This window comes from Pantherophis guttatus, chromosome 3 (assembly GCF_059756535.1).
Source record: "Pantherophis guttatus breed Tessera chromosome 3, ASM5975653v1, whole genome shotgun sequence".
NCBI lineage: Eukaryota > Metazoa > Chordata > Lepidosauria > Squamata > Colubridae > Pantherophis > Pantherophis guttatus.
In genome coordinates, this window is record NC_142065.1 from 37,128,395 (window position 1) to 37,156,323 (window position 27,929).

At 38.4% G+C, this 27,929-nt stretch overlaps 1 protein-coding gene across 5 annotated transcripts in view; it reads right to left on the reverse strand.

Moving 5' to 3' along the window:
• The window catches only part of LOC117663755 (receptor-type tyrosine-protein phosphatase V-like), a 64,064-nt gene that overhangs the window by 5,289 nt on the left and 30,846 nt on the right, over positions 1 to 27,929 (reverse strand). For 2 of the 5 annotated variants that reach the window (XM_034414193.3, XM_087889292.1), the window contains exons 12-34: positions 27,426 to 27,695; positions 26,905 to 27,177; positions 25,108 to 25,380; positions 22,907 to 23,179; positions 21,057 to 21,329; positions 20,195 to 20,476; positions 19,966 to 20,100; positions 19,514 to 19,724; positions 19,145 to 19,212; positions 17,602 to 17,728; positions 17,170 to 17,217; positions 16,476 to 16,569; positions 15,214 to 15,304; positions 13,742 to 13,818; positions 7,945 to 8,079; positions 7,088 to 7,210; positions 6,593 to 6,753; positions 6,049 to 6,184; positions 5,286 to 5,359; positions 4,691 to 4,778; positions 4,038 to 4,131; positions 2,767 to 2,843; positions 1,022 to 1,156 (exon numbers count right to left, since the gene is read on the reverse strand). In XM_034414193.3, the coding sequence (XP_034270084.2) occupies positions 1,022 to 1,156; positions 2,767 to 2,843; positions 4,038 to 4,131; positions 4,691 to 4,778; positions 5,286 to 5,359; positions 6,049 to 6,184; positions 6,593 to 6,753; positions 7,088 to 7,210; positions 7,945 to 8,079; positions 13,742 to 13,818; positions 15,214 to 15,304; positions 16,476 to 16,569; positions 17,170 to 17,217; positions 17,602 to 17,728; positions 19,145 to 19,212; positions 19,514 to 19,724; positions 19,966 to 20,100; positions 20,195 to 20,476; positions 21,057 to 21,329; positions 22,907 to 23,179; positions 25,108 to 25,380; positions 26,905 to 27,177; positions 27,426 to 27,695 (3,518 nt within the window). The remainder of the gene's footprint in view (positions 1 to 1,021; positions 1,157 to 2,766; positions 2,844 to 4,037; positions 4,132 to 4,690; positions 4,779 to 5,285; positions 5,360 to 6,048; positions 6,185 to 6,592; positions 6,754 to 7,087; positions 7,211 to 7,944; positions 8,080 to 13,741; positions 13,819 to 15,213; positions 15,305 to 16,475; positions 16,570 to 17,169; positions 17,218 to 17,601; positions 17,729 to 19,144; positions 19,213 to 19,513; positions 19,725 to 19,965; positions 20,101 to 20,194; positions 20,477 to 21,056; positions 21,330 to 22,906; positions 23,180 to 25,107; positions 25,381 to 26,904; positions 27,178 to 27,425; positions 27,696 to 27,929) is intronic. The other 3 variants (XM_034414195.3, XM_034414194.3, XM_087889293.1) reach the window with 3 other exon arrangements.

A 27,929-nucleotide genomic window follows, 5' to 3' on the forward strand; every position in this document is an offset into this window, starting at 1 on the left:
AACAGACTAGAGCTCTGTAGAGAAGGCATTCCAATGTGGGAGTGCAATTAAAAATGCCTACTTCTGAAGTAAGATCTGGTGGTATTCTCATATAGAAAGGACTTATAGAGGGAGTTGGCGCTATCAATTGGCTCATATGGGCAGATAAATAATGGAGATGCTTGCACAAATAACCCAAACCATATATGGCCTTGAAGGTGACAACTGAATTGCATCCAAAGTTGTCTGATAGCCATTGCAATTCCAAGAGCAGTGGGATATACCATCACAATCAGTGGTGGGATTCAAAAATTTTTACTACCAGTTCTGTGGGCGTGGCTTGGTGGGCATGGCAGGAGAAGGATACTGTAAAATCTCCATTCCCTCCCCACTCCAGGGGAAGGTTACTGCAAAATCCCCATTTCCTCCCAATCAGCTGGGACTCGGGAGGCAGTTGATAGGGCATTTTTTTTTAAAATGCATTGTAAACCGCCCTGAGTCTTCGGAGAAAGGCGGCATATAAATTGAATTAATTAAATTAAATTAAATTAAATAGATGGGGGCAGGGCCAGTCAGAGGTGGTATTTATTAGTTCTCTAAACTGCTCAAAATTTCTACTACCGGTTCTCCAGAACTGATCAGAACCTGCTGAATACCACCTCTGATCATAGTCCACTGCATTCTGAAACAGCTGTAGCTTCCAAGTGCTTTTCAAGGGCAGCTTTGACGTTACTTAGGCAGGAGATGACTAAGTCATGAGTGACTGTGAGCAGGAATTTTTCTCATGAGTCATCACTAAGAAGGATGGTATTACCTATACAGGAATGTCTCAAGCTTTTGGCTCTCTTCATGAAGGAGCATCACAATTCCCACTTTCATGGAAGAACAATTCTTATGTAGCTAGGACAGTATCTTAGTGGCATTTCCATCAATTTTAAGTATAAACTCCTCATATTATTCTGCATTGCTGAATCATTTGATACCATTATCCCAGAATGGCCTCTCTTTAGGATTCTGTGAACTTATATGATGACTATCTTACCGGACTATTCATCTGCCTAGGTAGCAAAGTGATGATAGTGTGGACACCACGTTCCCAGATTAGTCCCCAGAACTCCTCCAGAGCCAGCTTGTCAGGTCCTTCTATAGCAATGTAGTCCTTGGCTGAATTGCAGCCCTATCGTATTAAAAAGACATTAACTAATTAACAACACAAGAGTTTTATTTATATATAATTTGCTTGTAGAAAAAGTGCAGAAAATTATGGAAGCAAAGGACACTAGGCAGGTTTGGTCTAATATTGGAATAACAAGGTAAACCTCATCTAAATCTGATCTAAGTTTTAACATGCTATTACAAAACTACAGGTGAGTTACACAATTGCGTTGTAAATATATAATATCTGCACCTGCCTCTTCTCCCATGCAACAAGACAGATGCTCAGGGATGGGGTGCCAGGAGTTGCTGAAACTAGTACTAGAACCAAAATCTTCTGCCTCCAATATAAGTAGCCTTATGGTTGGGCAGGATGTGTCAGCAATGGGAATACAGAAGGATAAGGTTGTATGTATGCGGCATTCAGTTTTCCCCACTTAATCCATAAGTTATTGTACAGTACTACTCTGCAGACAAATGAAAGAAGTTATGTCAGTGATGACATAAGATTTAGTTTTCACGCTGAACTAGAAATTGTAAGGGAGAAGGGCATCATTTTATCCTTTGTCAATGGTAGCAAAAAAGTATCATGGAAAATGAGGGGGGGGGGAAGCTTTTTCCACATCAAGTATAATTTTATAAACTTTTATCATATCACCTTTGCTTGCTTTTACCTAAAGTATACATAGTAACTGTCCTCACAGAGAAGTTGATTCAATTATGGATTCTTTTGGTAGCCTTTCTGGAATGCTGAACATTCTTTTGCTTTGAGTACATTTCTACCAATGCAACTAAAGTGACATTTAACTATTTGTGCAAAAATAGTATCTTGCTGGACATAAGATATCCTTACCTTTTACAGCTTATACATTAATATATTTTTACCCCTGTTTTGGCTCACGTCTCTAGATCCAACCTGACACCCTTACTCTGGGTTATCAAGACACTTCGGATTTCTAAATATGCCCTCAAAAGCATTTGCAAATGATTCCTGATTTATGTTAATTTGCATGGTTTGATATTGAATTTTCTTCATCAATATCTTTGTTATTAATAGACATATTGAGCTAAGATTTTCTGCATAATTCGTTATCTATTCCCATCTTGACAAGAACTACATTGTGTCATAATAATAATTGCAAAAGGCAGCTTTACTTGGAACACCTTACATCCTGTGACAATACCTTTATACAGTTTGTGTGTGTGTCTGTCTGTGTGTCTGTGTGTTCACACACAGACAGACAGTAAAGGCCTAAGTGATCCTAGTGGTGGTAAGAGCACTTGTGACGGTGATTCCTAAACTGGGAGAGTGGCTCCAATGGATCCCACTTACAACATCAGAGCTGTCTGTCCAGAAGAGGAACAAGTAAGGTATTGCGCAGAACCTTCAAACTCCCAGGTCCCAGGTAGAGGACCCAAGATTGGTGAAGACACATTCCATTCATAGGGGTGAGAATGGGATTTTTAACATATATATATTAATATATGCCTTTTAGATTAATAGAAGCAATATAGAAAAAAGATATCTACCTGCATGTGAATTATTCCTTTTATAAATAAAACAAGGAGCAAAGAAATACTTTTGCAATAACAGAAACAGAAAGAAGGGAATATAAAGTATGGTGGACTCACAGGGATAAACCAGACATGCGCAAGATCAGAGAATGGATCTCGATCCAGTGGTAAAAACTTCACTTTAGAGCGATCATCTGGAAAAGAGACTTAGTGTGAAGGACAATGGTTGGAAGGCGTATGTATCATGTTCGATTGAGTGCGTACAGCACCACACCTATCATCACATCTCTTTTATCTCAGCCTAGTTAATTTAGCTCTTTTGTTACAGTTCTTGCTATGGACTCTACAAGTCTCAGAGCAATTACCCTTTTTATGTCAAGGATTTTGCTGCGCCCATCTTAGGCTGTAACTTTTTTCTGAGGAAGTCTGACCTCTGGGAGACTCACAATTAAAGCAATGACTTCCTACAAATTGCTGGACTAACATACTATTGACCATGGTATCCTTCTGAGATAGCTCTGTGAGTTGGGGAATGGGGGCATCTTTTACAATGGGTCTCCTTCTTTCTTCCCTTGGTTCTATAATCCGTATTATTTGGAGATGGATTGTTCCCTAGGCTCCCTGGGCTGTCACACAGTTCTACTCCCCCCCACTCTTTTTCAATATTTATAGGACCACTGGCCAAGGTTATCAACAGGTTTGGGATTTGGCGTTACTAGTATGCTGATGATACTCAATTATATTTTTCAATGGCCAAGAGTTCCAGTACCTGGAGGCTGGGCAACTCTGGATGGGGAGAAACTGTCTGACTCAATCCTACCAAAACTGAATAGCTTGGGTATTTGGGCTACCCTGATCTGGGGATATTTCAGATGAATACTTTGACACAGGGATTGGTAAATTAATTTTTCAAACTTTCCAATCTGCTTTATCAAATAACCAATCTCAGCTGCATAAATCCAAACAATGGTATACTGTAATTAAGAAAGACAATCTGTCCCACCATTTAACAGTTGCTAGGTTGATAGAAGCAAAAGTTCTTTGAGGAACAAATAATAGAACAAAAATAGTGATTGGAAAGTCCAGTTCTTATAAGCATCCCATCAACAAGCTTATGAAATTAATGGCAAACTTCAATCAGAGAAAACTTTACATTATTGCCCTTATAGTGTCACATGGAAAGGTTATAGGGCAGCTCAGCATGATCCCAATTTGGATGCATATGAAAGGCATGTTGTGGGAACAGCACAATTTATGCTGATATGATTACCTGAGACTCTGACTCCATAAGAAATCACAACAAAGTGGCTATGTGGATGAGTCCTTTGTCCTCCTTAAGTACAAATCTAAGACATGTTTTTATTGGCTACAAGACTCTTATCACTCACATGGAATCTTGCTGGAGCTGAGGTTGATTTGCTGATTGACAGAGGGTGGTATGGCAGAATTTATTTCCTCTTTTGCAACTTCCAAGAGCATCTGCTGAAGACAAATACAGTAGAAAAGGAAAACTTAAGACTGGAAAATTGTTAGTTCTGGCTTAATTGACATACTTTTCATTCACAAAGAGCTTGGCAAAATCTTGTCCCTGTGGGTGTGGGAAGGATCAATACAATAACTATGCTCCACAGTCTTTCCAAACATACAGCCAAATGGATAAGGTCTGTAAGTCACTGAGAATTGGGCAGCCTATAATTTATAACGAAGAACAACAACAATAATAAAGGCCATATTGATTGGAATGTGCAGCTTACATTCATTCCACACCTTATGTTTTAAACGAAAGCTGTTGAGGGAAAAAAACTCTACTTGAATAAATACATGGAACAACATAGGAAAGTAAATATAGAAAACTGCATTATATGCTGAGGTTTTATTTAACCCAGTACTTTTGAAACTGATTAACTGGAGTTCTAAGGACTTCAGAAAGGATACTTCTCAGCCCTATCTAGTCATGTTGTTACTGAACTTGGGCCTCTGCTATGGATTTATACACAAGAAGAATTTTCCTAAAGTCAACATTCTTATGCCAAAATCTTACCTCATATTCCTTTAGGAAGCCAGCATTGGACTGAGAAGAGTTTTTTGCAAAGTGCTGAACAAAACTTTTGAGAGAGACTGGATGGGAACTTGAAAAGACAATAAATGAATTTATTTAGCTGCTGATTGCGGTAATTTAACATCAGCTGACAATTTTACACAGAAAAATCAGCACCTATAAAGACCCGTTACTGTTGGTTGATATTACCGTATAGGTAAGAAGAGCAGACATTAATATGCTGGGCAAAGTATGAATGAAGATTAAGAATAAAAATGGATAATTCTATAATTGTACTGAAAGGAAGCTGATGTTACTGTAATGCAGGGCAAGACAAAAATGGTTGCTGTAAGTATGTTGCATGGACATCTGATTTCCAAAGGTCCTTCTCAATGTGAAATAAAAGTCCCTAGATTTGTTCCCCTTAGCCTTATGTTTGTACAAGCTCTGATCAGGCACAATAGAGTGCTTCAATCTACTTCAAGATAAGACACAGAAAAGTTTATTGATAACTTTTGTAGGGCAAGCACTATTAGGCTAAGAATGCTAGATATGATGGGGAACCTAACAAGGATTGCAGGTGTGGAAAGAAACTTACATCTCTGACAGGCCAATGAGCGGATCTTCAGAGATCTTCTCTAGGATGCAGCTATGCAGGAAAATGTATTGCCCCTGGGAAGCAGAACATATGGTTTATTACACAGCACATTTTGAAATAGAAATGTTACATCTAATGCTACTGAGGTGCAAAACTGAGAGGTTTTTTTATCCCCTGTGTGGATTATCAAAACTACAGAAACGTTTAACCCTGGGGATTTAATTAGGAGACAAGGATAAGCAGGACAAGTTTGAAATACTGTAATCCAGTTGGTGATACTGTGAATGATCTCTAGATTTAATAGGATCTCCCAAACCATATCTTCTCACATTTTCTATGTAGCACAATTTCCTACTGAGCCTTCACTTTGAAATACCTGCTTCTTATAACATCTGGAACATGTCTCTGATCTCTAACAATATTTCCATTAGATTCCTGCTGAAAATTGATGGGACACAGTTTTGCAATTGATCTTTAGCCCCATCTCAGGGGCCACAAACAGCCACACAAAAAGGGCAGAAAATTGTATGTGGGTCATAGTCTACTCATTCCAGTGTAATAATTATTTCATCTATTTTAGCTTGGTAACCATCAGTTCTCATTACAGAGATTTTAAGTTCCTCTTCATAACGAAGGATTCCTTTCCACTATAATTTCACTGTCTCCACTGGTGACAAATATTTCATGGGAAGGGAAAAACTTTCTCGTATCCTTAAATAATTGGATAGTTGCAGATCTAAGAGAGAGGTCCAGGTTTTCTCACCAGCGTCTCTATCATACAATGCCGATTCATTCGAAGACTGTAAACGGTATTGAAGATATCAACCAGCTTCTCATGCTTTAACTGCTGTAGGAGCCGATCAAGGGCAATGAAGGTGCCTGTGCGGCCCACTCCTGCACTGCAATAGAAGGGAAAGCAGGGATTCTCTCAGTGAAAAGTTTCACGTTTTTGTTCATTTTACCCATTCTCACCTCCATTCTTTCAAAATCCAACATACAAGGGAATTGGACAAGAAGTAACACCTGTTCCTTCAGAAGACGAGGAAGATGTAACACAGTTCTTATAATTGAGACTTTCTTGTCACCATAGTTAAAAAGCATTCCTTTTTTTTTAAAGCATGGGCAGTATTTTCATAGCCAAGAGCTATACTTAACATTTCTGGGAGCTGAGGATCAATAAGTAAAGAGACACATCTCTTTATTGAACAAGAATGACTTTGAGGGAGATTTTGGAAATTTAGTTCTTGTTTTTAACTGAAATATTCTTTTAAAAAAATGAACATTCGTGTGGGTTGATTGCAACTTACCTACCATGTACCAGGATAGGTCCACATTCATTTACACTCTGCATATGTGCTCGTACCAGCTCTATGAAAGCAATCATGGAGATGGTAGACTCAGGGATACCATGATTAGGCCATGCTGTATAGTGTAAGTGACTCAATCTTCGTTCCATATTTAGTCCTTTCTGTAATAGGAAAGGACTATGTCAATGTCTATGACAAGAGATCAGGTAATGGTCTGGGCCAACAAAGAGAATAACAGTCTGGCAGAATCAAATGATTGTGTTATCACATGTTGTATCACAGACTAAGTCCTACTGTTAAAATTGCAGGTGATAGAGCCTTGCCCTGGTACTATGTGAGATAATTTTGGTGGATTTCAACTTTTGCAATGAAGAAAGCTGATCCAGGAAGAGGCCCTACTACTAAGTATCAATATCACAGCACAATGATTAATGGAACCTATTTGCTGTTTTGATTTGGGAAGATTTGGGAGTACTTTGCAGGGCTCCCACTTACATGCTGCAGTTTAAATTCCCGTGTTGTCCACTCATCAGCAAAATTCTGAGCAAGCAGATGAATGCTAATTTCTCCAGAAGAGACAGGAGAGATGTCTGTTGGCCAGTAGTATTCACATAATACCTATTTTCAAAAGTTTAGAAGAAAGAATAGTTTAAACAATGTTAGTAAAAAATAGTCATGCCAACACTAAAGCATATTGTTGGTGGCTGTCTTGCTCAAGATGCTTTGTGTAATGTATATACCACAAAGTAGGAGGCAGATTATTCCACCAATTAAAAACAGATGGAAAATAGGGTATTAGAGATCAGAGTCAGCAATCTGTTGCACCTCATGAACCACACTGCAATTAACACAAATCTACATCTGAGACATTAATAGATCAATTATATGCATATTTTACTGGTCAGAATTACAGAGACAGAAAATGAAACAATAATATAAGACCACAAAAGTAAATAACTTGGCAATGAAAACTCTTGCTCATCTACCATATATTGCTGAGAAATCTACCTGTAAATCCCAAAATACTTTGTGACAGGCTGCAGTATATAATACCAATATACAGTAATTCAAACAAATGCTTTTTCTACAACACATGTCTGTTGAAATAATTTGCTCACCCAACTAACTCAATATCATAATTTCACAAAGTTACAATCCAACAGAAATCTTAGGAATATGTTAAGTATCTGCATACAATTTCTAGTCTAACCTTCCGCTAGCTCTAGAAAAACAGGGTTCTGACAATATTCATGAAAATAAGTCTCTCGCCCTCATATTTATTCAGGACCACTCATTATTTAGAAGAATTGATGTGTCAGAGTGAGAAATAATAATTTCCTCTGTAGACCTACCCGTCCATTCTCCATGCCCACTGTCAACATCACAATAGTACAGATGTTCTGCTCCCATACCAATCTCCAAAAATCATCCAGAGTTTTTTTCAAAGGCCCCTGGGTAGCAATGAATTCCTGTGGGGAGCTATAACCCTGCAACAACAGAAAGAGATTTCAATAATAAAACTGAGTATTTTTATCGGAGGCAGAAACATTAGAAATCAATCTTCCTTCTCATTTTGAAGAAGACTCTCTTTCTCTCCCATTGTAACTTTAAATCTTAATTTAAATATGGATATGAACTAGCGAATATTTGATATATCTCACTGTCTATTAAATTTTTGTGCATTATGCATAGGAAGGCTTTTAAATTCTTAAGTAGAATGTTGATGTAATCAGCCCCATTCAAATGATCTTCTGAGGTTTTATAATTGACTTCCTAATTCTTTAAAATCCTAGTCCTAAAGAATCAACTTTCTAATTAATCGACAATTACTGAACATTCTTTTAAAATATTTAACAATCGAGGAGCAACACAACTAAAAAGCTCAAAATCCATCATTCCTTCATATGCCATATTCTATAGAAATGATTTAATGTACAGTATAGCAAGTAGAGAGATACTGAAGAAAGGGAAAATGATCCTTTCTAATATTAGTTCCCATGATGAAAGAATGATTGACTGGCAAGATAAACTGAATGGAACTAATCCAATGTTATTTGGAGAAGAAGGTGCTCCACATTTATTTATTAATCAATTTCTTTGTAACTTCTATCACTGGAGTTTCCCAGAACTACAGGATGCTTTAGCTGAAGGAACTCTGAACCTATAGTAGAACAGAGTAGAGCAGGTTCAACCTTTAGTACAACCTATCTATTAAAATTCTGCTAAAGGATTTTTTTTTCTATCCAACCATGACAGGAATCTACATATGTCCCTAGTTATGTATGCATAAGTGCATGGAGCTGGGTCATCCTAAGGCAGGAGGCAGACTTGGACTAGATTTCACATTGCTTCCTGAAAGAGGGGACAGCACAGTCCTTCCTCCACAACATGTCAGTTTCACAACAGACTTAATCTAGACCAGGGGTGTTAAACTCAAGGCCTGGGGGCTAGATCTGGCCTGGGGGGTGCTTAGATCTGGCCCGCAGGGCTGCCCTAGAAACAGCGAAAGGACTGGCCCACGATGCTTCTGGAGGCTGTCGCAGCCAAAAATGGAGCTCCATTTTTGCTGGCAGAGGGTTGCAGGAGGCCGTCACAGCCAAAAACAGAGCTCATGCGGGCCACGTGCAGCCCTCTTGAGCTCCGTTTTCACTGGCTGGCAGAGTTGCAGGAAGCCGTTGCAGCCGAAAACAGAGCTTGGGAGCCCACTTTCTCTGGCAGAGCGCTCGGGCTACCACAGGCTCCTGACATGAGTGACGTTGAGCTGGCCATGCCCATCCTGGCCATCTGTACCCTGGCTCCCCAAGGTCAAACACAACCCTGATGTGGCCCTCAACAAAATAGAGTTTGACACCCCTGATCTAAACATTTCCTTTCTTCCCTTCTTATTTTGCTGTTATTCCCTGAAGATCAAAATCAAGTGCAAAATGTCAACAGTTTCATGGGCTGTTCACTGGGATTATACTGGAAGACCTCTCAAATGACTTTGGTTGCTGACCCCAGGATACTTCACCCAAAGCCATAGCTTATTTATTAAACACTGTCTTCCCCTGTTCTACACCCCCTTTCATCTGGAGACCTTCGCCTCAAAGTTTTGAACCCAGCCCATCAAAATAAAGGAGAAACACTCTAACTATTTTATATTGCATGTTAATCAGTTACCTTCCTCCAGGACACTGGATGAGGAGGAAGGGAGTTGTCCCTGAGTGGGAAGGAAACCAATAGCCTTTTGCTAAATCCTACAGTTTTTTTCCCCAAAAAGCAAACCATCCTTACTATTTTGAAAACTATGCAATACTCTCCTTCCCAACTCCTTCCTCATGGAACTGCCAGAGATAAAGTTGAAAATCTCAACTCTCCAAATCTTACATTATATAGGAACTAGTATAACTAACTTGTGGCAGAAAGCTCACAAATTTTATTAGTTTATTTATGTATGAAGCCACATATGAAAGTACAAAGGAATCAACCCATATGTTCCGGACTATGGTCTAAGTTTAAATTCCCCCTTTTGCAAATCAATGGATTGCTTATCTTGACTAAAGGTTCTCCCTAACATTAAAACTGTGAATTCCCGCTTTGGCAGTTTCATTCTCAGTAGCTAGCATCACGTTTTCTATTTCTCATGATCTTTAATAAAATCCTTAAGAGGATAGAGACTCTAGGGTGGCATTCTCCATAGGCACTCTAGACCTTCTCAAGACCCCTCCAGTAATTTCTATGACAGCTCTGGTTTTGGGACAGACAGTAAAGATATGGAGCACATCTCCAAACCCCTGGGGAATGGCTCAAGGGATTTTGTTTTAGTGACAATGCATAAGACTTTGGCCTCAGCCATAAGAGCCTCCTTTGTTGCATCCATCTTTGCTAGGGGCCAAACAGCTGTGTCAACTCATCCTCCAGAGCAAAGATAGGTCAGGCAGGGTCAAATAATCTAGGCACACCTTCATTTTTATGGTAGTTGCTAATCTGAATAATGTCCCATTCTTACCCAGAGTGATTACTGTATGACTAACAGATCTACTAAGAGACATTGACAAAGTTCAAAGATCCCAGAAATGCTGGTAGATCTCAATGAAAAGCTGTCAAGTGGTGCTTCAAGTTCTAGAAGTGATGAAATACATTGGCATAAAGTTCTGGACATCTATGCCACTTAGGAAGTATCAGAAGGCAGAACCTTCCTGCCCAAATGGCTGGAAAGTTCTGCAGAAAATAGTCTCTAGCAAGTAGAAGATATATAGTTACTCTCTAGATGTATGATCCCACCTGTAGGGATACTTAACATGTCCTACCACCACTGTAGACTTACAATGAAAGTTCATTTTCTGTAGCAGAGACTGGACATTCAGATCATCCATTTCAGCTCACTGTCTATAGTTGTCATTTCTCTTCATATTCCCTACCTTCTCAAAGGGTAGGAGATCAAGCCAAACCCTCCCACAGAATGAGCATCAGATCTAATCTTAGTCCAGCAAAGGGAAGTAAGAGCTGTGGTGGCGTAGTGGTTAGAATGCAATACTGCAGGCTAACTCACTGCTCATTCCAGGAGTTCAATTCTGAGCGGCTCAAGATTGACTCAGCCTTCCATCCTTCCGAGGTCAGTAAAATGAGGACCTAGATTGTTGGGGGCAATATGCTGACTCTGTAAACTGCTTAGAGAGGGCTATAAAGCACTATGAAGCATCACTACGCGATGCTCTATGTCCAATGTAGAAAATTGTTAAGTCAATGTATTGTTCCTCTCTCACTCCTAACCAAACTCCCCTTTGTCCCACGGCTGTTTTCAGGGAATGAAAAACCATCATGCCATTAATTCATCCCTCTGCAGTCCCAGGTCTCATTATTCTATCTGCTTTGTAACTTACATTAAAACTAAGATGATTCAACCACACATTCAAATAGAAGTACCATACTATTGCATAATCTGATTTGTTAGTCTTCCATTCCTTTCCATCTCATCTAATCTCTAGTTATGCTGGATAATTTTTTGTTTAATTTTAACAACTTTCAACTCCCAGAATTCCCCAGAAGGAATTGAAGCTCATATATCTTAAAGTTGCTGAGGTGGAGAAACGCTGGTCTGAAGTCTGATGGCCAGGAATGTAAAATTGCATGGACAATAATATGGGTTTTTTTGTTTTTTGTTTTGTTATTTCTACCATGCCTCCCACTGCCTAGAATAGTGAAGCATAAGAATTGCTTGGGTGGACAGGGAAGACCAAGGATCTGTAGGAGATGACAGGATCATTTTCATCTCATAGCCGATTGCTTTAAGCCAATGCAGAATGTAAAAGAGATACAGCTTTACTTCTGCTAAGGAAATTTGATCCTACATGAAAAAGGTAATGTGCAAGTTAAGCACAGTTATTCTAACACAGGCATGCAAACATGACTGCTGTGCAAATAAACACACTGTCCATGTATAACTAGACAGGCATGTGCATGCAAATATAAATTACTGCATGCACACACATAAATGTGGGGGGGCGGGGCAGGGGGGGAGGTTAGCCTTTACCTGGATAGATCACCAGAGAGGCATGAGGATACATCCAAGCTTTTTAACATACAGCTGTAATTAGCAAGAAAAAGAAGAGAGAAGTAACATGTTTAGAGCAACAGGGCTGCTCCAGGAGAGCCCTTGCTGCATTAAATCCAAACACACCTATTCTTCTCCGGGATCAACCTTTGGTGGAAAATCCAATTTCCACATGTTTAAGAAAAAGCTGATTTTACATGATTCTTATTGCCTGGGTGATATCACACTACCCCCATCCCTCTTATAACAGAAGCTTTACACTTTTAAATAAAAAAAAAGATAAGAAAAATGTAAGCATTCATTTGTTACTTAAAAGCTCAAACATGAGAATCTTTCTTTGTTAGAAAGCCAGTAGATGTCATATTTAAGATTGTATTTAATCTTCAAACTTTTTTTTTAACTTAAGGACAAATTAAGGAGAAAAATCTATCCAGGAAAGAATGTTTATATCTGGAGCTGCCTTCTCAGCAAATTATGAACAGAATATCTGGCACCCAAAACTTTATCTTCCTTTTCTAGCCTCCCTTTCTTTTATTTTGCCTTGTTAGGCTTGGTATAATCTTTCTACTTATTTTACTGAAGAGAAATGCTGGATGTTCTATAACTATAAAGGATAGAGGTATTCAACAACAGGGATGTAATTAGAATTAGAATAAAACTAACTAGTTTTGAACTACCATATTTTTTGGACTATAAGACGCTCCGGACTATAAGACGCACATTAGCTTTAGAGGAGGAAAACAAGGGGAAAAAAATCTGCCTCTGCCTCCCAGCATCCATCCGGTATTCATCTGGCTAGCATCCTTGCAGCAAACAGTCTGATCAGCTTCAGCACATTATCACACGTGGCTCATCAGGGCTCCGCACCATTGTGCCCACCACTGGTCAACTGAGCTGAGCTGCTGCCGCCGCCAGGGAATGCTGGAGCCTTCACTGCGAAGCAGCTGATTGGTGGTTGGATCAGCCTCCCGGAATACCACCAATCAGTTGTTCTAAGCGGCGGGGATCGCAGCAGCTATTTGCTGCCACCATGGCCCGTTCACCGCGGCCCATAGACCATTGTGAAAGGGGAACGCCAATCCCCACAGCCTAGAACAGCTGATCGGTGTTGCACCAATCCCCCTCCCCCCCGCTGCAATATTCGCTCTATAAGACGCACCGACATTTCCATCCACTTTTGGGCGGGGGGGAAAGTGTGTCTTATAGTCCGAAAAATACAGTATGTGATAAGTATGCCCTCTAATTTTAGTTAAATCCCTTCTTTTATGCTTTGCTTATTGCCATTATTATATACTACCACATTATATACCATAATGTGGTATATTATATATACCACATTATGGGCACCTCAGTTGTCTTAATGTATTGTATATGATTTTGCTTCCCAATTTTCTACTGTCCTACTGTTTGTCAGCCATATCTCTCTCAATTTTCTTCTGTAAATATAATCTACTCAGTTCTAATGCAATTACTAGTCGTATATCCTACTCCCTGGGGCTTTCTATCAGATAGCCAACTATAATAAATGGTTACATTCATTTATAAAATTTCACATGAAGTTCTTATTAAAGGGACGCTAACATAATGTTCCTAAAATAAAATGTACAGGAACTCACTGGCACAAAGTTGGCATTGATATAATCAGAATGGGGTTGTTCATCCAGCAGGCTCAGCTTGACTCGAGAATAGTCATCTGTAATAAAAACAGAGTTAAGAGTTGTTTTAGAAGAGCTACACAATATACAACATAGATTGCTGCAGAAATATAGCTCTTTTCAGGTTTATGTGCACAACTGTAAATATATAAGAACCAGCACTATAAAGTTATTAAAACAATGAAACCCAAGTTCAAAATCTGGAAATGCCGTATGTATGTATGCAAGCTATATTCTTTCCCCTAGGATCCTAAAGCAATATCTACTCAATATCTAATTTCCACAGCTGCAACCCTTTGAAGTGGGTTGGCTGAGAGACACTGACTGACAGTGAGCCTCCATCCAGGGAGCCTCTATGGCTGAAGATGGACTTAACCTGGATGTCTTCAATCCTAGTCCAATACCTTAAACCACTAACTAGTCTATTTTCTACTGTAAGATCTTGTGCCTTTTTTAAAAAATCAGATTTTTACTGAAGAGCAGCATCAAAATACAGGTAGTCCTCAATTTATAGTTCATTGAGCCCAACGTTACTGTTGTTAAGGGAAACATTTGTTAAGTGAGTTTTCCCCCTTTGTATGACTTTTCTTGCCACAGTTGTTAAGTGAATTTCTGAAATTGTTAAGTTAGCAATACGGTTGTTAAGTGAATCTGGCTTCCTCATTGACTTTGCTTGTCAGAAGGTCACAGAAGGTGATCACGTGACTGCAGGACTTGCAACCGTCATAAATATGAAGCAGTTGCCAAGCATCCGAATGTTGATCACATGACCACAGGGATGCTTATGTTTTTAAGATTATGTTTTAAGGTTAGTGGACACTTCAAAGAAAACTTGAAAGCATGGGTGACAGATTTTCTTTCTTACATTTAGCAATGTAAAACATTTCAGGGTTCTGATGAATTACTGTCTTCCTTTTGGAATAGTATTTGTGTGTGTGTGTGTGTGTGTGTAAATTCATGGGGAAAGGATGTTAATGTTACCTTAAATTATGTTTTAAAAATATAGAATTTGCTTTTGAGAAATGTAGGAAAACTACTAAGCAAATCATTTGTAGAAAATGGAAATGCATTATTGTTATAGGCATTAAGGATTTGATTCAAGACATGTGTAATGTATTCATTCTCAAAAAGGCATTTTTTTTCTACAAAAATGGATGCAATATATTGCTTTTGGCACAGATTTCATGATAGTATACCATGTTTTTTCTGTTTTGATTTGAAATTTTCTTATATTATTAATATTTACTATATAGGTGATATGCTCAGATATTTCATAATCTTTTTTTTTTCTATTTTCCTTGTTTTGTGTGTTATGTTCTTTTGTCAGCCTTATTCAGGGTTTGTTTACAGTTTTGTTTTTTTGTACTTGTAATTTTAAAACTTGTAAAAAAACAAAAACAAATGTTAAAAATATGATTCTGTTGTAATCTTACATGGTAGAACATGAGGATATCGATTCTTGATGGCATTGGCTGGAACTTCAGCTTCTGTCTTTGACTGTTCCTTTCCAACTTCTTTCAGCTCCTATACAATGCAAAAAAAGGGGGATCCTTTGTAGTATAGTCACATAATCTCACGATCCTTCTCCCAGTTTGTTTTGAGCCAAGCTTCAATCTGAAAAAGCATCATTTAGATATCTTCAATTACAATTCCTATGAGCTAGCACGGCCAATATCCATGCTTCTTGGGATGATGGGAATTGCAGTCCAAGGGTTCTAAAGATGTAGAATGAATTTGGAAAGGCAGTTGTTAAGATATATTTGAAAGAAATATTTCTCATGGTACTGAAGCTGACCAGGTATAAAGCTAAAGGATCAAATGCAAGAAGTAGAGATTTTCCACAATCTCTGCTAAATGTTTAAAAATGTATGTTCTAGAGCTGGAAAATGAATTTAAATTTAAAGACAAATATGTTATTTGATACTATATCATAGAATATTTTCCTCACAATTCTTACCACCTACAGAGAAGTAATTTACAGTACTCATTTAGGACAAAACTTGTTCGTGAAGGAATATTCTTGGTGAGCTGGTTTATAAAAAGCGAAGACTCCATCAGAGATGAACAAGCATCCACCCTCCATAGCTCTTATCTTGTAAACCTCAAACTGCTAAAATTCTCTACAGTTACTCTTCTGGAGTCAACTGTATTTCAATCCTTCATCCCTGTATACTGTTTATAACAGAGAATATATTGATGATTATAGGCTCCATGAAATACAGTGTTCTTTGGGGTGCAATTAATAGATTGTGTCAGAGTTAGTGACTGTCAAAGAAAGGACATTCCTTACAGATTAAATTACCAGCCATGAGTAGCAAGAAGAAAGGAGACAGTGTACATAGATTAATACATGCAGTAGCTTGTATTCATTATCTGGCTTGCCTGTAATGGACCAGCCTTCTCCAATCTACTATTTTTTAGACATGTTAGAACTTCAATTTCTAGAATTCCTTGCCTGTAAAGCCAACTGGCCCATGGCCTGATGTAATAAGCATCTTCTAATGGAATTTTAAAAAGCTAACAGGGAAGGGCTATTTCTCTATAGTCTAGAGAGCATCAAATTGAAGAATCTCAGTGGATAGATGCAGTTTGGTTAACTCCTCCATTCTAACATTATATAAGCTAAAAAGAATAAAGCTGTTGTTTAATTATGGCCATAGTTAAGCCTGGATAGAATTTTACCTAGAATCATTACCTCAAAATCCTGAAAGAACCCATTATTTGAGTTTGCTGTCCTTGTCTCATAATATTGTCTAAAACTTTGCAGAGGGATTGGCCGATGGGTATTCCTGCAAGGAATTAAAAAAAATGCTCAGAGAGCAATGAAACAGGACATGTGCTAAGCAGATATCTTAGATGTCACAAGGCTGACATAACCAACATATTCAATAAGCTAGGTAGAATTCATATCTCTTTTAGTTAAGTCCTAAGGTAGCATATACACGACTAGTTATGCAATAGAAGCAAAATCAACTGGATTTTATTGCAATGCCAGAGTTTTAGTTCCTTAGATGCTCACAAATTATTTTACTTGGAATTTACTACAGCTATGGACTTCAATATCCAGTTATATTTTTTATGATATTACGTCTGTTTTCTCAAAGCTTTGGGTATGCTAGAAAAGAATGGTTAGGTATTGATTGCTTATCCCTGTTTTAAGGATATAGTTTAAGAATCTTCTTGTGGGACAAGATACCAAAAGAAAATCAAATGCTGTTTCTAACTTCCTGAAGTTGACCTGGAGATAATTTTTCATAGCAAATCAAACCTATGAGCTGAGCTCTGAGAATGTCACAATTGTTTCTTTCATAAGAACATTGAGAGTATCTATTCTACCACATCTAATATCTGGCTTAAGAGAATAGAAAGTTGAGCATTGCTTCACCTACCTGAGACTGTAGACAGTCATTTCTTGAGCTATATTACCCTTTTCTATTCTGAAATCAAAACATGGACATTGCTATTGTTTTGGTGAGGAGGTATGTCTTTCTAAATGTACTTCATCTCTCTCTCCCCCCCTCCTCCCCCCTCCCTCCCTCCCCCTCCCTCCCTCCCTCCCTTTCTTTGTTTTTTCTTTCTTTCTGCAACAGTTCATAACTGCATTTTGATAGACTCTTGTTGAGCCATTTTTATTATCTTGTAGTGCCATTCAACTATCTCATATATCATGGAACAGAACATGCACATTTAGCTAAATCAGGTATCTAAAATATCTAAGCTAGGACCATTTTTATACTAATTCCACTCACTTCCCATGCCCAACTCCGAAGAAGACAATGCTATATTTTATTTTATTTTATTGTTTTATTTTATTTTATTACCTTCTTGTTCTTAAATGTTTCCAATAAACCCATACAGAAATGGCTGTGACTGTCACAAGGAATCCCATAATGATTCCAGCCACAACTGGGGCAGGCAGAGTTGCAGTATCTGCTGAAGCAGCTGCTGCTAGATATCAAAACAAGGAAAAATTACATTTGTATACGGTAATTTTTTCTCAGGCCCAGAAAAAAAATACTGTCAAAATAATTTGTAGTATAATTTGATTAGAAAGCACTAACATAGCATTATGATTACGGTACTGTCCTATAAGGAAAGACAAATGATTGGACATAAGAACAATTCCATACCCCATGGTAGAATAGAATAATAGTAGTATTCAGATATCAAACAATCAATCAACCATTATTATGGTCAAAGACCAACAGGGAGTAGTCTGATATAGTTTGATTGGATGGGAAGACAGGATGCTGGAAGATACTGTGAGAACTGAACAATGCGTACTTGGTACAGGATGGGTACAGAGAAGAAGTGATGGCACATGCACAGATGTAGTCTGGGAATGTCACTGAGTGAACTGTGTGGCCCACAGAGCCAAAAGATTTTCCAGCAATATTGTTCCTACAAGGCCTGTTCAGAAGAGATACCTACAACAACATTCAAGACAAGTAAGAGCCCCATATTGGGGATTGTGTCAGGGCTGCAAAACATAGTTATTTCTCCAGTCTTATCACACCCACAGAAAGCCACCTAGCAGCTCTCCAGCAAGAATAAATATATTATTCCATGTTGGAGGGATGATCCACACAATCATCTGGACAGCTGCTGTGAGGAATATTTTAGGCATCTGGCAGAGTCACCTGGATTCACTTGGAGTTGGACTCTGACTGGGCAAGTCCTGTTGAAGTGATGGAAGCAAGCCTTATTTGGTTAATGGCAGCTCCAATGTATATCCCTTCCAGAGGTGGGATTCATTTACCTTCCCTACGGGTTTGCAAATGTGAGTGTGCGCGCTTTCCTCGCATGCGCCACCTCTGCACATGGCCTTCTGCGAATGCGCAGTAGTCGCGCATTATGTCCAGGTGGGTGGGTGGAGCCTCCCACAATCGCCACTACCAGTTCGTGCAATCCAGATAGAACTGGCTGAATCCCACCACTGATCCCTTCTATATGTAGGACATGAGTAAGCTGAACCTGAGGGTAGCGTCAAATGCATCATCATTTTGGAACTGTTACGCTCCCACAAGAGACCCAAGTCCAGCCCCATGAATTCTGTTCACCCTTATCTAGCACTAATTTGGTTTGACCATTAGTAGATCAGATTGTGTATAGGTAGCATATAATAAACTTTAGTGCTTTGAACTTAATTCCTATCCCTGATAACTTGCACCTGATACTCTATGTCCTACATGGCAGTAAGATGGAAACTTATTTCTGGATTGACATGCAAAGGAATGGACAATTGGTAATTTAACGAGATAATTTAATATATTCCTTTGAATATTTGGGAGGAGAAACCCTAATGAAATTAGATAGAAACTAGACCTCTATTTAATCCAGAATCTAAACAAAAATACAACTTACCTGAGAATGCTGTGAAGGACACTTTTGGAGTGTGTTGGCTGTATCTAGTAAATGCAGCAATGCTGAACCTATAGGAACATTGAAATAAAACTTCTGATGATTCTATTTACTGACTTACACTTCCAGTAATTTATTGTATTTATATTATCCCCAGCTCTCCAGAGTTCACACATTGGACATGCTTCTCTCATATCCATTCTTTTATTCTCACAAAAATCTAGATGGATGGGACTATTATGATTGTTAAATACTTTCAATAAGGAAATACTAGAGGCTAGTTGCAAACTCCTTCAAGGTTCCTAGGTGATGACTAATGAAACTTAAATGAATCTCTAGTATTTTACAGCATGATTTTTTTTACATTCCTACCTGTACTGTGTATTTGTTTTTAGCTTTCCATTGCAAGTTGCTCGGGAGTGGCTGCAATCTTCTCCACCCACAGACACTGGCCAAGCCTTGAGGTTGGTGCTCTCATTAAGATGAAATGGGTTTGGCAGCAGCATAGCCAAATATGAGTCTTCCTGCCCATAATAGTGGTCATACCATGTGTGGGAAATGATTTCTTGTGTAGGCCTTAGTACTGGAAAGATAGAAACAAGCATTGCAGCATTAAGGCCAGTGGTGGGATTCAGCCAGTTCGCACCACTTCGGGAGAACCGGTTGTTAACTTTCTGAGCAGTTTGGTAAACTGGTTGTTGGAAGAAATCATTAGGGCAGAGAACTGGTTGTTAAATTACTTGAATCCCATCACTGATTAAGGCCATAGGTAAATTAGGAAACCTCTCCTACCAAGCAAAGCACATAGAGAGGTAGATACTTACAAGACTCATTGGTGGTGACTACAATTCCATAATACTCTATAAGACCATTTTCTTCACTAAACATATCTGGAGAAATTATTATTCTGGAACTGGCATCAAACTGTGGGAGATCCATTCTCACAGGAGGTGGAAGAACTGCAACAGAAAATAAGAAATGTTGCTTGGAACTGATAGATGCAGCACAGAGTCTAACCCTTGGTACAATCAATGGTGAGATTAGAATCAATACCTTCCACAGATGTGTTGCATACTATTGTCACAGATGGACCCTTTATGTCATTCCTACCAACAGCATTAATTTGGATTTGATAGGAGGTATTTGTAGTCAGCTCTACCAGAGTAATATTAGTTTGGGAAACAACCAAAGTTAGTATAGGTTGTTGGAGGATTCTCTTTGGAAATGTATTCACAGTCAGCTCATAAGATTTAATGTCATTCTCAATGATCGTCCAGTTTAGAAACATACTGGTGGTGTCAGGTAGACATTGCAGGTTCTTCACATGACTGGGTTCTAGAGAGACAGGACACAATCGACTGAGCAAGTTCAAATTTATCTGTCTCTATGACAGTTAATAAATATTTGCAATACAGGAAAAAATGGAATAGAACAAATTCTGCCTAATTCACACTATTTTGTTCACAACTTTAGTGGAAACAAAAAGCCACTGAAATCACTGATGCTTTGTACCACAAATGTATGAAAATCCTGATTCTGATCATTGGAATTTGGAACATATACAGGCTTGTTTCTTAAAACTCTTATGCTGATCCATCTGGATCAGCTGTAAAAGATTCTACAATACTTGCACAATTTGATGGAAACTTCTTATATCCATACGAATGCCAGATAAACTTTCTTCATTCTATTTCAAAGCATAGAATGAAGAAAGTGTCTCTTGAATTCTTATGGATTTGAATTTTATTACTTAGCATATTGTGGTTGACAATTTGGCCTAATGTTCTCTTCTGTTTCTTGAACCTCAACCAATTTTATGATGTCCTAGCAGTAATCAGGATAATCCAAGTTAAAGGATAAATCTGGGGATGAAGATGGAAATATGAATGTCCCAGAAAGATGAACACATACCCACCTATTGGCATTACTATCATTTCAGAACTGTTCTTATATGGTCCAGCAACACAGGTGAGGGATATGGAATAATTTCTCCCTGGAACTAGTCCCTGAAAAATATGCCGGACTTGCCACTGAGTCAAGGTGTGATGCTGTAACAAGGTGCTATTTTCTGGATGCCACAGCTGCAGCTGGCAGCGCTCAGGTTTGCTGACAGGTTTTGCCCAAGCCACAGTCAATACAGGGTTTCCCTTCTCAGCCTTTACAGAGAGCTTCCTGGGAACCAATGGGTCTGGTTTATTAAAAAAAAAGCAATACAGAATGAATGAGCTGCAAAAATAATAATGCTGATGTAACATTCTACAATGAAGCCCTGAACAATGAATAATCTCCTACTTGCTTGTAACAGAGATTGGTCTGGCTGCACAGTCATTATTCTGTAATTACACACAAAACTCAGGTGAACTGCATCATCTCCAAACTTATAACGGGAACATTGCCCAAGAATAGTTTGTCCATGAAAGACTGTTCAGAAACTATTCAGTCCAATAGGTTAAAGGAAGAGCCATGGTGGTGTAGTGGTTAGAATGCAGTACTGCAGGCTAACTCACTGCTTACTGTCAGGAGTTTGATTCTGACCGACTCTAGATTGACTCAGCTTCCATCCTTCTGTGGTCAGAAAAATGAGGACCCAGGTTGTTGGAGGGCAAGATGCTGACTCTATAAACCACTTAGAGAGGTCTGTAAAGCACTATGAAGCGGTATATAAATCTAAGTGCTATTGTTATTGCTGTTGCTATTTTTAAAACAAATGTTTTACAATTTTTAAGATATCAGGCTTTTTTTTTTACAAACATGTTCACACCATCTTTAAAGACTTAAGTCAGTTCTTTTGACTTAATTTAATGAGAATTTCATGAAAAACAATGGGACATGGTGCTGTTTTAGACAATATTACATTCAGAAAAAATCTGTTTGATTAAATCTATTTTTACAAATCTAAATCTATTCTTTAAAAATGTTATTCAGTTTAAATCTCTCTTTGCAGAAATGATTAGGGCTATTCTTTCAAAAAGTTCTCCTCTCCATCTTGTGCAGAAGCCAGAAAAAACCGACTGAGATACTCAGTGCCTGCACAGATTTTTCCAAATCATTTTGGGTTCATTGATTGATATCAATGCTATAAATTACTAGAACTGAATTTAACTTCAGCTGATAATCAACCATCATTACAGCATAGATGGACAATCATTTTGGCTTTCAGGATCATACATGTTGGTATGTTGTGAGTCCATCATTCATATATTCATGTCTATCTCTTTTGTCTTATTCCATCCTGATATCTCAAGCAATTTTGAACAGAATTTCTAATTAAAATGGGTAAAGAAAGTAAAAAAAATCCCTCCTTTGTCCTAATCACTCACTACTAAATACCAATTTTCTGTGGGGAAACTAATGACTTTATCAATAGGAAAACTAGACCAAATTTAGAACCCATGTAAATTGCCAAGAAGAGTTAAGACACTTCCATCATACTAGGATTTCCATTCCTCATTCTTCAAAAGCACTTTAGGGCTGATTGTCTTCTTTCTTCCACTTTCAAAATGGAGTACAGATGACAGTGAGGGAGGAATTGGAGGGGAGGAGGGTGAAAGAATGCCTGTAAATTATAGAGACATGGTGCTTGGCAGCGGGGAGCCCTGCTTTGCTAAAATTTGAAATATTCCACAGCAAAGCCAGTAATAAATTGACTGAGTTTCAGATACAACTGACATTGGAGATTCAGGAGCTCTGAAGTAGATTTTGAATTGGTTTCAAGTTCCTATCCGGAAATGTCCATATGTGGACAATGAAGAAACTCAGACTCACATGTCCAGTCACTGGTGTTCCCTGAAGATATCCGATATGGCCCTGCTATGGAAGCAACTTCCAGCAAGTATTTACTTCCTGGGATGAGGCTTCCAAAGGTGAAATTAGTAATGTCCTTTTCTACAGATACCTTGGCTACCACAATGCCCAATGCAGCATTATAGAGTGTAAGTACATAGCCACTTTGATCTCCTGCAGGAGGTTTCCAAGTAGCACTCAGCTTGTCCGTATGTCCTTTATTTGACAGAAGCACCATGCGAGGAGGTAGAGGACCTAGGCAGAAGAGAAGACAAATGGAAGTTATGTGTATCAATAGGAGATACTAATTTAACAAACAAATCAGTATGAATTTATATCTTTTACATGATGAATATTGCCAGCAAAGAATTACTGACACTATTACTTAAGTGTCAGATCTTCCTTCTAGTATAATGTTAGCAGCAGCTCAGATCTCAGATGCAAACTCAGACACAGTATTTTTTTTGGACAAGTCAAATGTATTTGCCAGTGAACTAATGGATTCCAAACACCTGTTCTTAGATGCAGTGATTAATTATTGATTGTATTGTAAAGTTCTATGATTATTGATGGAATAGATTTAAATTTCATTGGGAAAGAATGGGACGGCAAAGGATGAGATGGTTAGATAGTGTCATGGACGCAATGAACATGATTTTGGGCAAACTCTGGGAGGCAGTGGAGGACAGGGGGGCCTGGCATGCTATGGTCCATGAAGAGTCAGACACAACTTAGTGACTGAACAACAAGATTTAAATATTTCCCTTGTGCCTAGAAAAATGGATAATAGTTCAGCCATTATTTGAAGTGAGTGTGTCTCCCTGAGGCCTTATTTTGGGATCATATCCCACATTGCCAGAACAACAGGATCAGATATTTGCTAGTTGAAACCAAGCAGAGTTTCGAGGCTCCATTTCTAAATTGACCAATTTAGTCAATGGACCATGGACTAATATGGGAGCAGATGCTAATCTTTTGTATTAAAATTGCTACTGGGTTTAATTAAATCTTGGATATATTTGGCCTCCTTGATTCCAATATTTACTGATGCAAACAATTTCCTATGAAACTATGCAAGCTATGGAGATCAATATTATTCCTGATTTGACCTAAGTGAGGGAAGTGTCAGCCATTTCAAATGAAATTCAGGACCAGTATTTCTTAGCTTCAAAATGACAGCATACTGCGTTGCTTGGAATGAAACTGCAAACAAAACTTGTTTATTCAATTAAAAATTTCTTGGCCATATGTACACATTTTGGTCTATGTTTAAATCAGTTTCTGAACCCTGTGTTTGTTCTGGATCACAAGACCGAGTAGTAACGGGATTTATCATTTTCAAAATTACAAGAGCAATTGAAGAATGAGCCGAGGTGGCGCAGTGGTTAGAGTGCAGTACTGCAGCTACTTCAGCTGACTGCTAGTTCAGCAGATCAGCGGATCAAATCTCACCGGCTCAAGGTTGACTCAGCCTTCCATCCTTCCAAGGTGGGTAAAATGAGGACCCAGATTGTTGGGGGCAATATGCTATTTAGTATACTGTCTTTGGTGTAAGCCACCCAGAGTCCTCGGAGAGTGGGCGGCATAGAAATATGACAAATAAATAAATAAATAAATAAATAAATAAATAAATAAATAAGAATCAGGAACTCACTTGTGCTGGTTTCTTTTATTCATAATAATTCTACTTTGTTTGGAATATATGACGCTGTTTGATGACTCTGATTTAACTATTTCTTTTCTGATGAAGGAATTTTTTTACATTATTTATCTAGTAACTTATTATGGTGGAGGAAGAAATGTGTTTTTGGGAGGGAGTTTACTGAAGTGGAAGCTTACATGACCAGCCTTAGAAGAAAAATTTATAGTTGGGTATTTCTGAAGAGTATAGAGATTATCAAACACTCAAGAATGAACTAAGGGAAAATATTAGGATAACTTATTTTATCATTAGGATGAGGACAATGGTAATCCAAGTTGTGGCTATTTGTCTAATTGACTTATTTATTTTATCTTGTAAATTCATTTTATTATCATGTAAGAGTATAAATTGCTTTGGGCAAATCCTACTGTCTACACCTGAAGTTACATATATGAGAAGCCAATCATTATAACAAGGGGCAGTATTTTAGAATCATATATGGCAGTAATAGAGGGGCATGATCTTGTCATCATTTACTCACTTGTCCAAGCACTGAAATTCCCTGCCGAAGTCCTATGAGGTCCAGCTTTTGAGAGAATCTCAGATAAGTAATTGATTCCAGGTGTCAGACCTGAGTAGGTAAAATTAGTGGCATCCCTTCCAAGATATGCTTGTGTTGCTAAAGTGCTGGATCCTGTGTAGTACAGTTTCAGTTCATAGCCATCCAGTCTTCCAGAAGCTGGTGCCCAAGCCATATGCAGCCTGTTTGGGTGCCCTCCATTCCAGATTTGCACAGAGGAAGCTGGCAGTGGAGCTGTAAAGTAATTAAGAATTTGTCTGATTTACTACTGGTTTTGTGGGCGTGGTATGGTTTGTGGGCGTGACAGGGGAAGGATACTGCAAAATCTCCATTCCCTCCCCACTCCAGGGGAAGGATACTGCAAAATCTCCATTCCCACCCCACTCCAGGGGAAGGATACTGCAAAATCTCCATTCCCTCCCCACTCCCGGGGGAAGGATATTGCAAAATCTCTATTCCCACCCCACTCTGGGGCCAGCCAGAGGTGGTATTTGCCAGTTCTCTGAACTACTCAAAATTTCCGCTACTGGTTCTCTAGAACCTGTCAGAAACTGCTGAATTTCACCCCCGAGTACTACTAATTATGTTTCTCTGTATGTATATAAATAAAAATATTTATTAGATGTATAAGTTGTACTTCACATAAAATAGAAAAGTTTACAAAACAAGATAAAAAACACAAAATTATAAAGATTTAAACCAGCAGTCAAGAGCAATACCTTTTATCTACCAAATAACAAACATAACTAGCACTCTTATCCTGAGCAAACAGGAGAGTTTTGAACAATGGGCAGAACTACAAAGTTGAGAAGGATAGGCGTAAATTCTGCTTATTGTACTCAATTACCAATAAACCTAACAAATTCTATTAATTTGTTCAGTTTATTGATAATAAGACTGGTCAAAGTCATCATCAGAAAGTTGATCTACATTAAATCAAACCAGTGAACCTTCCTAATCACTATTTTAGTGTCAGCAGCTCTCTAGCTTTAACCTGAATTAGGTAGACTTAATCTTGAACGCATACTGTAAATACATTTATTAAGCTTTATCCATTCTTCTTCTTAGAGTTCATTTTCCTTTTTCCCAAAGGAAAACTACCCTGCTTTTCTCAAACTGGTATCTCCCAGATCTGTTAAACATCAACACTTATATTTACCAACCATGCTGGCTGAAGGTTATGGGAGTTGAAATCCAATACAAGGCACCAAGCTGAGAAAGTGAAAGTGAAATTAACCTAACAACTGAAAGAAGAAAGAACCTGCTGTAGGTATCTTCTTATGTGAATAAATCGCCATCTTATTTCCATCACTGCAAACAGTTGAAAGGGTGTTGGCCACATCAATATGTTAATACGTAAACTTGCCTATCTTGTCCCTGACAGAATACACATGAGGATTTAATGTATATCAGTGTTGATAGGATTTTTGAATCTAATGGAGCAAGCGCATTTACAGATTACTTCCTGTTATTAAGACCTACATTTCCTTTCCTCTAAGTACATACAGAAGAGGGACCAAATCAGTCAAGAATAATAAAAACTTTGTCAACTTGGGGATTGTTGATTTAGTAGGCTTCAGGAAAGGAAATGTGACCTAATGATCAGTGGTCAAGCATGTGGAAGAGTTGGATAAAGAAAATGGAAAACACACTGAGGAAGAGTTGGAAAAAGAAAATGATCTTGAGAATAGAGTTGTTCAAATAATGTTATAGTCTCATATCTATGAGTAACAGTACAGCCTAGACTGTCAGACTCACATGTCCACTCAGCAGCAATGGTGGAGGAGGCCTCAGCATGTCCTTTCACTGAAATAACCTGCACAGCAAAATGGCTTCCTGATGGCAAATCTGTCCAAAGGAAATCCTGGACACCTGGGCCAATGACACGAACTCTCTTCATGCCTGGAGGATCCAGGCTATACAGGATCATCCTGTAGTGGTCCCGTCCTCCTGGAGGCTCAGTCCAAGATGTGTACAACACAGATGAATTGCCCATATTGTTCAGAGTCAGGTTCACAGGAGCAGCAGGAGCTGCAGTCAGAAAGAAGTTTCAGTCAGAAACTCTCTTCATGGTACAGTAATATATATGGTGACACTATAAAATTTAATCATTATCTTCCAATGTGAACAAGACTGAACTGAAGAGTAGGCAAGTCCATGCAATCTAGGATCCATCAATATGAGAAACATTAAGGCTAAAGAAATCTTTTTGCATCAGAATTCATTCACTGCACCATATTAACAAATTCAGAGATCAATAATCAAGATATTACACTTACCTGTGCAAGCTGAGCTGTTCCGGGAAGCAGAGCTGTAGGGTCCAGCCAGTGACCACACTGCAATCAGATAGCAGGTCCCAGGGGCTAGTCCCACAATTGTAACATTGGTGCTGGTTTTCCCCACAAACATGTGATTACTGGTATCTGTAGATCCCTCTTTCGATACAGAAACCATATAACCGTCTCTCTGCCCAGCTGGGGGCTTCCATTGCACAGATAACACTGAAGAACTGTGACTGATCACCTTCAGAGAAAGTGGCAACAGGGGCACTAGAAGAAGCAGCACAGGTGACATCAGAAAATGTTTGCTGAACAAAAATTGGTGTTTTTTTTATTGTCCCATTAGAATAAATAAGATATAATTATAGGGCAAGAAAAAGGAAGTATTAGATAGGAATGAATACAATATGGAATGTGAACATTAACACTAGAAAAGGTAAAAGTCTCATTTATTGACTTAGTGGAACTAAAGGCCAATTCCTCTTTCAGTATTGTCTGGTGCAA